The sequence below is a fragment of the Liolophura sinensis genome, chromosome 10, assembly GCF_032854445.1.
Source record: "Liolophura sinensis isolate JHLJ2023 chromosome 10, CUHK_Ljap_v2, whole genome shotgun sequence".
Classification (NCBI taxonomy): Eukaryota; Metazoa; Mollusca; class Polyplacophora; order Chitonida; family Chitonidae; genus Liolophura; species Liolophura sinensis.
In genome coordinates this window covers 7,986,604-8,002,475 of record NC_088304.1, presented here as the reverse complement: position 1 = coordinate 8,002,475, position 15,872 = coordinate 7,986,604, and the positions used below count along the sequence as shown (strand labels likewise).

General features: G+C 38.7%; 1 protein-coding gene across 1 annotated transcript in view; it reads right to left on the bottom strand.

Moving 5' to 3' along the window:
• LOC135476213 (kinesin-like protein KIF12) overlaps positions 1 to 15,872 on the bottom strand; it is a 47,010-nt gene that overhangs the window by 11,086 nt on the left and 20,052 nt on the right. The window contains exons 7-9 of the mRNA XM_064756158.1: positions 15,004 to 15,139; positions 2,072 to 2,230; positions 1,576 to 1,656 (exon numbers count right to left, since the gene is read on the bottom strand). Coding sequence (XP_064612228.1) covers positions 1,576 to 1,656; positions 2,072 to 2,230; positions 15,004 to 15,139 — 376 coding nt within the window. The remainder of the gene's footprint in view (positions 1 to 1,575; positions 1,657 to 2,071; positions 2,231 to 15,003; positions 15,140 to 15,872) is intronic.

Genomic DNA, 15,872 nt, shown 5'->3' with positions numbered 1-15,872 from the left:
ATCTTATCTGGTATACACATGCATGCATCATCTTATCTGGTATACACATGCATGCATCATCTTATCTGGTATACACATACACATGCATGCATCATCTTATCTGGGACACACACACACATGCATGCACCATCTTATCTGGTATACACATGCATGCATCATCTTATCTGGTATACACATACACATGCATGCATCATCTTATCTGGTACACACATACACATGCATGCACCATCTTATCTGGTACACACACACACATGCATGCATCATCTTATCTGGTATATACATACACATGCATGCATCACCTTATCTGGTATACACAAACACATGCATGCATCATCTTATCTGGTACACACACACACATACATGCATCATCTTATCTGGTATACACAAACACATGCATGCATCATCTTATCTGGTACACACACACACATGCATGCATCATCTTATCTGGTATACACATACACATGCATGCATCATCTTATCTGGTATACACATACACATGCATGCATCATCTTATCTGGTATACACATGCATGTATCACCTTATGCAGTATAAACATATACATACATGCATCATCTTATCTGGTATACACATACACATGCATGCACCATCTTATCTGGCATACACATACACATGCATGCATCATCTTATCTGGTACACACATACACATGCATGCATCATCTCATGCAGTATACACATACACATGTATACATCAACTTATCTGGTACACACATACACATGCATGCATCATCTTATCTGGTACACACATGCACATGCATGCACCATCTTATCTGGCATACACATACACATGCATGCATCATCTTATGTAGTATACACATACATATGCATGCATAGTCTTATCTGGTATACACATACACATGCATGCATTGTCTTATCTGGTACACAAGTATGCAAGCGAATGTGGGATAAAAAAAAATGTAATCATGTTTGTGCCTAGAATACCAATCTGCCTCCTGCAGGAATCTGTGATGTACTGTTGAACATCCTACATGTGTGTGGCAAATCTGTCATTACCACATGGCAATGTATTACAAGTACATAGTGCTTTAATATTTATTTATTTACACTGTATGTATTGTATTGTTGTTTCACACTTTATTGAGAAATTTGGCAACTAGTTTTATGATTGAACGGGAATGCCCCTTGTAAACCACAAACCTATGGCAAGTCATTCAAGAACTTCACCTTCTCAGACAGCCAAATGACCGCCTATAGTCAATGAAGGACCAACAAACAAAGACAGCGAGGGAACTGATGCTATAATACATATCTATTTACTGGTATTTTACACCACACTCAAGAATATTTCACATATATGACGGTAGCCAGTATTAGGTATGGTGGGATGAAACTTGGCACAGCTCATGGAGAAACACATACTCTCGTGAAGCTAGCAGACCTTCCCACGTACAACCAGAGATGAAGCCAGCATGGGCTGGACTTGAATTCACACCGACCGCATTGATGAGAGGCTCCCACGTCACTGTGTTGCATAACTACACCAACGAATCGGCCTGATGCTTCAATAAGCAGGCTAAAGCATAAAGGGCCACGTACCTAACACAAGCAGGCTCTTGTTAATACTGTTAGATTCTAACAATGTCTCCCCAGTCTGCTGATCCTTAACCTTCTCGCTCCCTGAAATAAAACAGATGGTAGATTAAAGATACTTGTATCTACAATTTCACCAATTTCATTTAATTTTACAATACATTAACCATGATTAATAGACATTTTAATATTGTTTTCATCAACTTATTGTTGAATATGTAATTTAGGCCATCAAGTATCATCCCAACTCAGTCACAGTATCTTCATGCACACACTGGGCTAGCCGGCATCCTTTACTGGTTGAGCCTAAAACCCGGCACATGTTGCTGCCCTTAGGACTTTGTACACCCTTCTCCCCAACCCTTCCTCTTTACTAATATTAGTGTGACTAGGGAGGCAGATCCACTGCCATGACCGCCGCTGAACGATCCCTATGTATTACTAGGTAAATGCATTAACACCTGAGCAACTGAAGTGGATAAAGCTTAGGATGTGCCTGTACCTGCGAGGTCCACAAAGGACAGCTTGCCCCTCTTGGTGACATACAGGTTGTCATCGTCAGGGTAGTTCATGTCAGAGTCCAGGTTCAGGGTTAACATGCTGTGACTTCTACTGGAGAATTCATTCTGACTCAACGACCCACTCTGACGGTTACGCAGGCCTGCAGGAGATAATTAATACCAGTACACACATCATAAATTTGTTTCTATCTCTACCATATATATGTTTCCATGGACATGACAACTGATGATAACTGCAACAAAAAAGAAGAAAATAAATAAAAAACACACCTAATGTACACTGGGGTGTCAAAGCTGGGCTAGTTGAGAGGTGAGTTAAAAACAAGAACACATATATGCCATGTTCCAAAACTATGCATACTATAAACAACAGTTTCATATAAGCAAGTGCCTTGTATGTTAAAATAGATGTAAATGGGAAACAATTATGCTGACTCCAATAACTTCTACCCACCCACATTTAAACTGTAGCAATCACAGCACAACATAATCCAAAAGTGCAGTTTCTAAACACAGGGAAACGAAATAGAATCCAGACTTAAATTGTCAGGAAAGACACATGCTGACTCAGCATTTACCACAAGTGAAGATCACCAGACCTATTGAACTACGGACCTAAAGTAAAGTACATGTATGAGGTCAATGACACACATCCAGTGTTCATTCACATCTTTATTCAATTTTAGGATTTTTCTTGATTTATGTAAAATACGTCAGAATCTTTGTTGGTTTACGTAAAACATAAGGGCTCCTTGACTCATTGAAAAAAAAAAGGGTTTTCATGAATGAAAACTTAAATTAAAACAGTATTCTTTTCAGTGTGAAAACCTACAGATCTCTCTGTTGAGACCTTTTTGGCACAAATTATGTGAAAAACCTACAGATCTCTGAGTCATTCGGCATAAGTTATGTGAAAACCTACAGATCTCTCTGTTGAGACCTTTTCGCACAAGTTATGTGAAATCTACAGATCTCTCTGCTGAGACCTTTTGGTATAAGTTATGTGAAAACCTACAGATTTCTCTGCTGAGACCTTCCGGCATAAGTTATATGAAAACTTGCAGATCTCTCTGCTAAGGCCTTTTGGCAAAAGTTATGTGAAAACCTACAGATCTCTCTGCTGAGGCATTCTCGCCAAGCTATGTGAAAACCTACAGATATCTCTACTGAGACCTTTTGGCACAAGTTATGTGAAAACACAAGGATCTTCCTTGTGAAAATAAACATGTTTCATAAATCATGTGAAAACAATCCCATAAAAACAAAAGGATCTCTTTGCAAATTAAAGCATTTCAACAGCTTTTCATAAATTTCGTGAAAAACATGGATTTTTCTTTAAGTATACAGATCTTTTTTTTTCTCCTAAATCTTGTGAAAACAAAAGGGTATTTCTCTTGGATAGAAGTGTATCAAGGAATTCCTTACAAGCCTGTTATGCCACATTACTGATAGCATTGCAGCTTTAATCCTGATGCGCTCCATGGTGTCCCCCTTCTGCCATCTCCTAACTAATAGCATTGCAGCTTTAATCCCTATACGCTCCTTGGTGTCCCTCTTCTGCCCTCTCCTAACTAATAGCATTGCAGCTTTAATCCTGATGCGCTCCATGGTGTCCCCCTTCTGCCATCTCCTAACTAATAGCATTGCAGCTTTAATCCCTATACGCTCCTTGATGTCCCTCTTCTGCCCTCTCCTAACTAATAGCATTGCAGCTTTAATCCTGATGTGCTCCATGGTGTCCCCCCTTCTGCCATCTCCTAACTAATAGCATTACAGCTTTAATCCCTATACGCTCCTTGGCGTCCCTCTTCTGCCCTCTCCTAACTAATAGCATTGCAGCTTTAATCCTCATGCGTTCCATGGTGTCCCCCTTCTGCCATCTCCTAACTAATAGCATTGCAGCTTTAATCCCTATACGCTCCTTGGCGTCCCTCTTCTGCCCTCTCCTAACTAATAGCATTGCAGCTTTAATCCTCATGCGTTCCATGGTGTCCCCCTTCTGCCATCTCCTAACTAAACTCACCTCGTCCAACTTCCAAAAATAATGAGCAACAATTTATGTTGTTCATTGAGTTTAAACTTGTGTAAAAAGTTTCTGATAATCTCTCAATTAACCATTACTCTAAGCAAAATCCTTTGCCGGAGGACATGGCAGTCAACATACATGTAAGATCATTTGACTGAGCCATGGAGATTTATACACTAATTCTTGTCACTAGCATACACTGTAATTCTTCAACCTTGTCGGTTGTTTGCCAGGTTTTTATTGAAGTAGATTCTGAAGGCAATAATAAGCTTATCTGATAAGGTTAAATTTTTTGTGAAGCCCTGAAATTGGCCAATCCAACCAATTTTGTATCCAAAATCAAACTAAAAATGTGTATAAATTGCGCTGAAAGTTGCTCTTTAATTTGCGAGAAGATTGAGGAATTAGGGCATACACCAGTCTCCAGAGGGTTGATTATAGTGATGTTATCACTGGGCTAGCTGGGAAAGAACTGTGTGCCTTGAAGACATGTGCCTTCTTTGGCTCATTCAGCTGAGTGAACAAATGGCTCAATGGCTCATCAACAGCCTGTTAATATATAGTCAGGCAGTGTGTCACGTACCTGGTGAAACACAGCAATTTGGTTTCCTCCTACCAGAAACCAGATAGCTGTTATACAAAAGTTCTGGAGTATACTTAATGTTAAACAGGTACATGACCATAAATTACCATGCTACCATGCAGTTAGAGCACAGATTATAAACACTGCTGTTAGAATATGGTTGTAATGTAAGACCTGCGGTAAAAACACGCCTACAACAGGTAAGTGTATGCGCTTTACCTGTAGAGCACATCTCCATGTAGAGCTACATGTAACATTATATAAATATTCAGTGTTACAAAGAAATGTATACCACTTATTAGTACTTGCAATAATAAATCAAACACTCATGGGAATGTGCATATAAAAATGAAGCACAAATACCACAAGACTATTGGGAACCTGATCATTTCACTATAATTTCAGCATTATTGTATATAAAGGGTGTCCCAGAAGTTGCGCACAATCCCAAGCGGTGTGTTGCCCCATCTCTGCCAAACATAAGAACCAATTCAACTCTTTTTTGTACTGTTAGTTTATTAGCCATAATTAACTCCGAAAGAGGGGGAAAAATTTAACATCAGTATTAAATCTGAAACACAGAAAAAAAAATGAAAATCAGGATGGTGCGCGACTTCTGGGACACACTGTATATGTAGAAGATTCTTTAAACACGCATGACAATGCACTCTGATTGATGTATGTATGCAGACATCGACATGGAAACTACGTCCCTTCAAAAGAACGTTGAATAAATAATAACTTGTTGTATATATGACAAGACAATTGTCCACTATTTGAGCAAAAGGCCACAGATAATATCACTACAAGTTACTGTGTATTTGTATTCTTACGCACCACAAATTTTTAAAATTTTAAAGGTATTAATAAGATATAGAAAGGACTGGACGTTGGAAGAAAATTTTAGATGAGCTAGACATGGAGGAAAGAAACAATTAAAACATGAAAGGCTAATCAGAGGTGCAAAGTGGTTTTGTTTTCTGTACAAAAATGTTCTGTTAACTGTTCTTTGCTCTGAGGATAAAACGTCTTTGCCCATCAGATTTGTCAGAATTTAAACTTACAAGTTGCCCTAGGCCTTTGATATCATGTTGATATCAATATAATGCTCTCAAAAAAACTGGAACACACTGACATTAGCATATGAGAAAATACATGTAAGCCATGCATTTCAGTAAAACTATTCCTGTTGATTTCTACATGTAGTACACATCAAAGTGTCAGTTCAACTGGAAACAGCAATGTCGGTCAATCAGATTAAACTGTAGAGATAAAAGCCAGCTCACAAACATGCACATACCACACAAGACAAACATCTCTATACACACATTTGCACACCTGTTGATTATTATAGCCCTTGAGTTTGGTCCACTGCCAACACAGAGCCAAAGTTTGCCTAGTCCCGGATAAATACAAACACTCCACTCTTGGGTAGGTGTATGTATAAAGTTCACAGTAACTGCCAAGGAGAGCCTGGTACTACATCTTACCATGAGGTGGATTAATGGCTGCTCAGATGACTCTGCATGTATGTAACATATATACAAGCTATCATGCACAAGCAGATGTTTGTTGTTATATGTTAAATACATACACGTAGTACCCGATGCTCTAACCATGTTAACTTTAGCATTTTTGCCCATGTATAAAGATGCACACTTAGTTTATTACGACTACATATTTTATTCAAACTGGACATTCAAGTCCATAGCTGACTCCGCCAAAATCCTAAAATAAGCACATGCCCCAATTGTGTCCCTATCATGACTATTTGAACTTGTTTTGATGGGCAAAATGGTGCAGGTAACCAACAAATGTATGAAGTTTTTCAACTGGCGGATGTAATGTCTGTGACTTCAAGATTCTGAAAGCTCTAGCTATTAATCCTAGAAAGGTCATGCTTGCATGGGGTTTGCTTGGAAGGCAGGATGATAGTGTTCTTGAAAAATGTAAATCTCAGCACTACAAGTTATATTTTATAACCTTTTTTGTCTCTAAAAATGCACTTCCTGTGGGAAAATTTTAGGTCAAATACATGTTTGCATGCTTGGATTATTGCTGTTCCCATGGATGGGCTTCTCAACTTGGCATACAGTTACAATTAACATTGATAATTGAAAATATTACACGATACAACAGCTATGATTCCAGATTTCAGTTTGTTTTAAAACCGTTATGAAAGTATATGCATCAAAGTCACAATGAATTGTCCAGCATGGTTCATGGGCATATACAGTAACAGTTCTCCATCCTTAAACTACTGTCAAATATAAATAGTCGATTGTCAATTATAACACATGGGGGTACATGTACATTATGCCAAAGTGCTTGAGATGCTAACTGCCTTTGATTATCAAGAACCCACACATGATGTATTACAGGTACTTCATTCTTAGATTGGACAGGGAAATCATCAAGAACTCACACATGATGTATTGCAGGTACTTCATTCTTAGATTGGACAGGGAAATCATCAAGAAACCACGCATGATGTATTACAGGTACTTCACTCTTAGATTGGACAGGGAAATCATCAAGAACACACACATGGTGTATTGCAGGTACTTCATCCTTAGATTGGACAGGAAAATCATCAAGAACACACACATGGTGTATTGCAGGTACTTCATTCTTAGATTGGACAGGGAAATCATCAAGAACACACACATGATGTATTGCAGGTACTTCATTCTTAGACTGGACAGGGAAATCATCAAGAACCCCACACATGATGATTACAGGTAGTTCATTCTTAGATTGGACAGGGAAATCATCAAGAACACACACATGATGTATTGCAGGTACTTCATTCTTAGACTGGACAGGGAAATCATCAAGAACACACACATGATGTATGACAGGTACTTCATTCTTAGATTGGACAGGGAAATCATCAAGAACACACACATGATGATTACAGGTAGTTCATTCTTAGATTGGACAGGGAAATCATCAAGAACACACACATGATGTATGACAGGTAGTTCATTCTTAGATTGGACAGGGAAATCATCAAGAACACACACAGGGTGTATTGCAGGTACTTCATCCTTAGATTGGACAGGAAAATCATCAAGAACACACACATGATGTATTGCAGGTACTTCATTCTTAGACTGGACAGGGAAATCATCAAGAACACACACATGATGTATTGCAGGTACTTCATTCTTAGACTGGACAGGGAAATCATCAAGAACCCACACATGATGATTACAGGTAGTTCCTTCTTAGATTGGACAGGGAAATCATCAAGAACACACACATGATGTATTGCAGGTACTTCATTCTTAGACTGGACAGGGAAATCATCAAGAACCCACACATGATGATTACAGGTACTTCATTCTTAGATTGGACAGGGAACTCATCAAGAACACACACATGATGTATGACAGGTACTTCATTCTTAGACTGGACAGGGAAATCATCAAGAACACACACATGATGATTACAGGTACTTCATTCTTAGATTGGACAGGGAAATCATCAAGAACCCACACATGATGATTACAGGTAGTTCCTTCTTAGATTGGACAGGGAAATCATCAAGAACCCACACATGATGTATTGCAGGCAAATCATTCTTAGATTGGACAGGGAAATCATCAAGAACACACACATGGTGTATTGCAGGCAATTCATTCTTAGATTGGACAGGGAAATCATCAAGAACACACACGATGATTACAGGTAGTTCCTTCTTAGATTGGACAGGGAAATTATGATGATTTTCTTGCCTCACTGTGCCAATATTTTATTCATTTATTTATTTATTGGATTGGTATTTTAAGCTGTACTTGAGAATATTCACTTATACAACGGCAGCCAGCATTATGGTGAGAGGAACCCAGATATATCTGGTGTTGTAAAACTTGCTTTGTAGTTTGACACTATACACACCATTATCAAACAACAAAATACAATTGCCCATACCTTAAAACTTCATCAATATGCACGCACATGCATGTGGTGTACTACTTATACCCTTTGACGTATCTCATGTACCATAAACGATGTACCATAAACACCGTACCTGAAGATGCATCCAGTAATCCCCCTAATTCCACGTTATCGATATCCAGCCGTAACGGGCCTATGGCAGCTCCTCTCTCTGTCACCAGGTAACACAGGTAAACGTCCTCAACACGAGAGTCAGACTCTCTGTCAGACTCCTCGTACAGGTCCTGAAGTTCTGACTCAGAGCCACTGTCCAGGGAGAAGTTACCACTATAGGGAGTCTCTCTACCCTTCCCTGGCCACCCAGCTGCCCTAGGATGAGGAGTAGGGTGAGCGGGAGAGTCAGGGGTATGGAAGCTCTCCCTGTTTGAATATCTCTGTCTGTACGATGAACTATAGTGTACTGATGCATGTTGATTGTATGCAGCTGGATTTGAGCTAGTTTTGTTCGTAGAAACAAATCCTTGATCCTTGTCCAGATGTCTTCTTTTGGAATTGTGACTCTCCATGGAGGATTCCAGATGTTTCACTTGCTGAACAGGTGAAAATGCCTCGTTACGTCTCTCACTTTGAGCCTTTGCTTCCCTCAATCGCCTGTAATCCCCTACAGAAGTTCCATTCTTGTCCATGTAACCCTGACCAGGTGTCTCTCTCCCAGCCTTAGCACCTTCCTCCCCGGACACACCTGTAGACGGTTCCTTAAGCTGGAGGTAATCTCTAAGCTTTGGTAAATTCCTGCCGTGTACTGGAGGGTAGTTTGATCTCGACTGTGGTCTGGCAGATGCAGAGATTTGTTCACCTTCAAACGTGTTGACAGAGTTAATATCGGCAGTGCTCTTTCCCCAAGCCTTAACCTTTCTCTGATCTAGGCCATATCTCCTGTTATCAACCTCCCTGTATAAACTTTCACCTGTGTCAATTAAGTCTGATCTCTTATTGACATATTGTTGACGACTATTTACAGTACTCTTTGGATAACCTCCTCTCTCCCTCCATTCACTCTGATCCCATGGGGTAATAACTTCATCAGCATTACCTGGATAATTAACGTGTCCTTCGTTAAACCTGACAGGTGTTGAACCACCCTGGAAATCTCCACCTCTGTCTGAATGACCATTATTATTGTGAGTCCTTCTCTGAACTGTTACAGTCTTCTTGTCCACTATCTTTTCCATGGAGGGTCTGCTGTCATGAGTACTGCCATCCCCTGGTGAGAGTAAAGTTGATGTCAAGTCTCTATGACCTCCGTGACCTTTATTATCAGCTTCTGGACTTGCACACTCAACTTTACCTGTTCCGCTCTTTTTGTCGGCATTAATTCCATATGAACTCTCTAATCCATGACTGGATTGTCCTTGGACATGTCGCAGAGAGGATTGTCCAGACGATGCACCAGAGTATTCCTCCAACTGTGCCTTTGTATAGCTCCTTTCAGTGAGATCAGTAGATTTGGGAGTTGTCACATCCGCTCTCCAATGCACACTTTTGCGATGCTTCGGTTCAGAGCTAGTCTTTGACATATTATTCATTTAACGTGATAATTGGATATCGTATCAGCAGGCTTTTCTTTAGTGAGCTAAATACACTGACAAAAGATGCACTTTTTCCTCAAGTACATATTAAAAGGTTATAGTATCAGATGTGTTGACAACACCTCCAGCTATAGTGTCTGTACAAAGCTTTCACTCCAATATATAAACTGCACCCATGCATTAATACTCACATGCAGCTTGCTCTCCAAAACTACACAACAGTTAGTACAAAGTTCTCCACTTGATGAGCCTTTCACAGAGGTAGCCCCTGTTTAGAGACAACTATTTAGAGTCGTCTATTGATTGACATGTCTACCTGGTGCCCTCTCACCCCTACTTCCCCAGACCCCACCCCTACCTTTCTAGTAAGCCAATTAATACAGCCTGACTGAGAAGTCAGTGAACCAGTATGTGTAGAGCATAATGCGTTTTAATATCCTGAGACTCAGGACTCGGAAATCAAACCGACAATCAAGACAGCAGGTCTATGGTCAGATACTGTTACCAATAATAACATTATTAACTTCTCCTCTTTTGCCACAAGATCAGAATCAACTCTGACTTTACGTTCAATACACGACTATACTTCAGGCACCTGGCACATGTTCCTTGAAATCAGTACCTTCATATCTACAGAAGTCATGTTTTGGCACGCTCAGGGTCACAGCACAACACACACCTAGTTTACAGTAGTGCTAAACCACAAACACATAAACATCTATAGTGGGCATTCAGTGGAAATACATACCATGGCATATATTCAGACACAATGCATGGTGTACATTATCTTATTTAACGCTGCACTTTAGTGTTGAACAGAATTCAATTCAATCTTTACAAAATGGGCCAGTTAAATACAATTGCAAGTATCCCATAAAGAGAATTTCTCGCAGTCAGATTGTTCATATAGGGAAAGCATGTATAGCCTAGAAATGACAGAAGCAGGTCTAAATTCGTACCAAATGTGCATTAAATAAAAATATGCACCCAAATTCAAATTCATTTAAATTCCCTTTAAGTGAAATCCACATCATTATTCCCACCCAATAAATGCAAAGTACATCTGATTACAGATTATCAGTGAAGTACACTAACTGCAATCAAATATTTAAGGTCTTTGAAATACCACTACATAAACCATAAGACAAAAAAAAATACTCAATATATTAAAGAGTTTTTTCAATCCCTCCAAAACGTATGCAGGTTATCAATGAAGTACATTAACTGCAATCAAATATTTAAGGTCTTTGAAATACCACTACATAAACCATAAGACAAAAAAAAAATACTCAATATATTAAAGAGTTTTTTCAATCCCTCCAAAACGTATGCAGGTGGAGTCATACATGTACATGAATATACATGCACAAAAAATAACTGGCAAATGGCAGAAATCAGTTTCATGAGTAATTTATCATTTATATTAGATGACTTGAAAACAAAAATCTGTTTTCTTTCTTGAAAAACTATGCGCATATATCTCAAAGACGTTTGCTTTTATATTATCTGACATGTTTCTCTACTTCTTGGATCCCTGTCTATCCCAGGTTAATCATGCTAATTACATTCCTCATTAGAGAAGTGTTGTTACTACAACAGCCAGATTAGCCTGGCCTGCAAGTCTCTCTAACTGACGTAATAGTGACATAATTTTCAACCATGTGTGAGTTATATGGTCTAACAATTAGGTCCAGCTAACATATTCTGGCTGTTACAGTTTATCTCATGTACTTTACGCGTATTCATGAGTCCAGCATGATCAGCAAGGTCAGAGGTTCAAATCCACTACTGGTTGATTTGCATAGCTTCTGACACTCTACTTCCTTCCACCCACAAACCTGACCTTTGTTATGTATACAATGCAGGAGAAAAATTATCCAGTACAGAATTAAATGCCAATCAAATAATTTGATCAATTGCCGTTTATATCACAAAACTGTGATTTTAGGGAGTTACAAAATTAAAATATTAAAGCTATTTCAACACAAAAACATATAATTTGATATCAGAGTTTGTATCAATCATGTATCAATCATAATTTCAAAGGACATACTAAATTACATACCAAGTTTAAAACAGGTATTATAAATACACTCATTTGGTGCACTTCAACCAATCCGTATCGAGTGACTATATTTACTTGGCTCTTTTGGTAAGTCATTAATTTATTAAAACACCATTGATCACATAGTTCAACACTGTAGTTTGACTAGAAAATAGACACCCTGACCTAGAACATGGCCTGCCTGTCATTAACTCTCATTCAGAGTCAGTGTGATGGCAGAATTGTGTACATTCCTCGGCACAGTATACATACAGTGGGTAAACAAAAATGATCCGTCAGTATGCATGCAATTTACATCTGATTTATTATAGCCTGATTGATGTTCAAGGTCGTTGTTCGCATGACAGAGGTCATTGGCAGATTTATGGATAAACTCTACAGTATTTGTAATAAAATATCCAGTCAACGTCTCACTGGACAAAATCCAGTTGCGAACTAGCCTGATTTTCAGTGTTTTGTTATTATTGAATCATTAGTGAAAATATGTTATAAAATAACATGCCCATGCAAGTTAAAATCTCTTTATCTTGATCAAAAAGTTTACAGCCACCTGAAAGACTTTAGTAGGGTTTTTAAAGGCTTTGGAACAGTTTGAAGTGACAAGCAAATCATACCGGCCTTATATTCAGGTCAGCACAAAACAGATCCGGCCAACCATATGGTAACAGCATTCAAAGAGAAGGTGGGAAATAGATTACTAGATTTAAAATCCTCATAGGCTGAAGGATATTTAATGTACACGGTTGAATGCTATCTTGTACAGGAAAATTCATGCTATTCTACAACTGAGTCAGTACCAGGCAGAATAGACTGAAGGGGACTCAAGGATTGATTATCACATGACCAAACCAGAAATATGACATACACAATACAACTGACTCAGTACCAGGCAGAATAGACTGAAGGGGACTCAAGGATTGATTATCACATGACCAAACCAGAAATATGACATACACAATTCAACTGACTCAGTACCAGGCAGAATAGACTGAAGGGGACTCAAGGATTGATTATCACATGACCAAACCAGAAATATGACATACACAATACAACTGACTCAGTACCAGGCAGAATAGACTGAAGGGGACTCAAGGATTGATCATCATATGATCAAACCAGAAATATGACATACACAATTCAACTGACTCAGTACCAGGCAGAATAGTCTGAAGGGGACTCAAGGATTGATTATCACATGACCAAACCAGAAATATGACATACACAATACAACTGACTCAGTACCAAGCAGAATAGTCTGAAGGGGACTCAATGATTGATCATCACATCACCAAGCCAGAAATATGACATACACAATACAACTGAGTCAGTACCAGGCAGAATAGACTGAAGGGGAGTCAAGGATTGATCATCACATCACCAAGCCAGAAATATGACATACACAATACAACTGAGTCAGTACCAGGCAGAATAGACTGAAGGGGAGTCAAGGATTGATCATCACATCACCAAGCCAGAAATATGACATACACAATACAACTGAGTCAGTACCAGGCAGAATAGACCGAAGGGGACTCAAGGATTGATTATCACATGACCCAACCAGAAATATGACATACAATACTACTGAGTCAGTTCAAGGCAGAATAGACTGAAGGGGACTCAAGGATTGATTATCACATGACCAAACCAGAAATATGACATACACAATACAGACATAAGGAAAGTCTGTTCTGTAGGTACTGTAATTCTTCAACCTTTTCGCATGTGTGCAAGGTGTTTATTCAAGCACATTCTGAAGGTACTATTCTGCATGCATTGACTGATAAAATTATACTTTTTGCGAAGCCCTGAAACTGGCCAATCCAACCAATACAGCTTTTTCTCCAAAATGAAATTAAAAATGGCTATAAATTGCACAGATAGTTGCTCTTTCCTATGTGAAAACAGTAAGGAATTAGGGTAAGTTCTAAAGCATTCAGTGCCATAAAAGAAAAAAATCAACCCATTTTCGATGATTAAGTTCTTTCCAATTATCTCACTGGAATCTACAAATAATTATCAATTCTAATATTTTTTAATTTTAGGTGTCACCATTTTAATTTTGTGTTTAACATGTACGGTGACTCCAAAAAATCCCAAAACACAAAAAGTATACAATCGTAAATCCATGTTTTTATTTTGTTCCATCTTGAAATTTTTAAGACCTGTTTTCAAGGCTTTCCAATCGTTTAAATATATCTCAAATATATGCTGGGAGAGCACACATTCAGTACAAACAAGCTGATTTTTAAAAAATTCAATTTAATCATAATTTGTACACCCCCCCATCCTTCAACATTGATAAAAGATTCATTCAGGCCTTAAAACAAAGTTTTAATTGGCATGGCATAAAGTTAGTTAAAAATTCTTCAGCATGGCATTATAAACCCCACTAAACCCAGCGTTACGATATACATGTACAATGTCATTAATGTGTCCTCTTGATCAAGAGGGGCCTCCGTGGCTCAGTTGGTTAGCGCGTTATCGCAGCGCAATGACCCAGGAGTCTCTCACCAATGCGGTCGCTGTGAGCCCAGCTCATGCTGGCTTCCTCTCTGGCCATACGTGGGAAGGTCTGCCAGCAACCTGCGGATGGTTGTGGGTTTCTCCCTGGCTCTGCCCCGTTTCCACCCACCATAATGCTGGTCACCGTCATATAAGTGAAATATTCTTGAGTACATAAAAACACCTATCAAATAAATAAATAAATAAATCTTGATTAAGATTCAAGGGCCCTGCATCCTTACCTTCTTCTAAGACAGCCAGCAGATCATCCAGGTTCTCACACTCCACCACAAACAGATTCTCCACATAAAACCCACGGTTTTTGCTCCACCGAACAGCCAGGTACTTTCTCTGATTAGTGTTCAACAGATCTATGACCTGCACATAAAAATTAACTAACAATAATGTATAATGTTTTTGAGGGTTCAATACAATTATAATTTAACGAATGATTATTGTGGACGAGGGATTAGCAAGTCAACACGGTGCAATGACTCAGGAGCCTCTCACCAATGTGGTCACTGTGAGTTGAAATACAGCTCATACCGGCTTCCTCTCCGGCCGTACGTGGGAAAGTCTGACAGCAATCTGCAGATCGGATGGTTGTGCGTTTTCCTGGGCTATGCCCAATTTCCTCCCACCATAATGATGGCCACTGTCGTATAAGTGAAATATTCTTGAATACAGCATAAAACACCAATCAAATAAATAAATCAATGACTACCTGTTTACACCTTCCTATTTACTTCAACCTTCATTTTTGCGTTATGAAATGCAAATCAAATAAATTAAGTTCTTATAAACTCAGTCATTAGATTATACTAAATTATTCAGGCCACAAAATCATGTATCAATGTAGCTTCTCTGTTGAACATGAATAAATGAGGCACCAGTAAATCATGCTAAACGTTCTATGGTATGGCATGATTTAGATTTCAATCAAAGTCTCAACAGCTCAATTAATAATCCAAGGATCACTTATTATTTACACCTCAAACAAATGAACCTGATAATGCCTGAGGTCCACTAAAAACCACATGACTAAATTGAAATCCCACATTTGAATATAAAGATTTGGGATGTAGTGATAGCAAAGCAATGGAAAAGTACC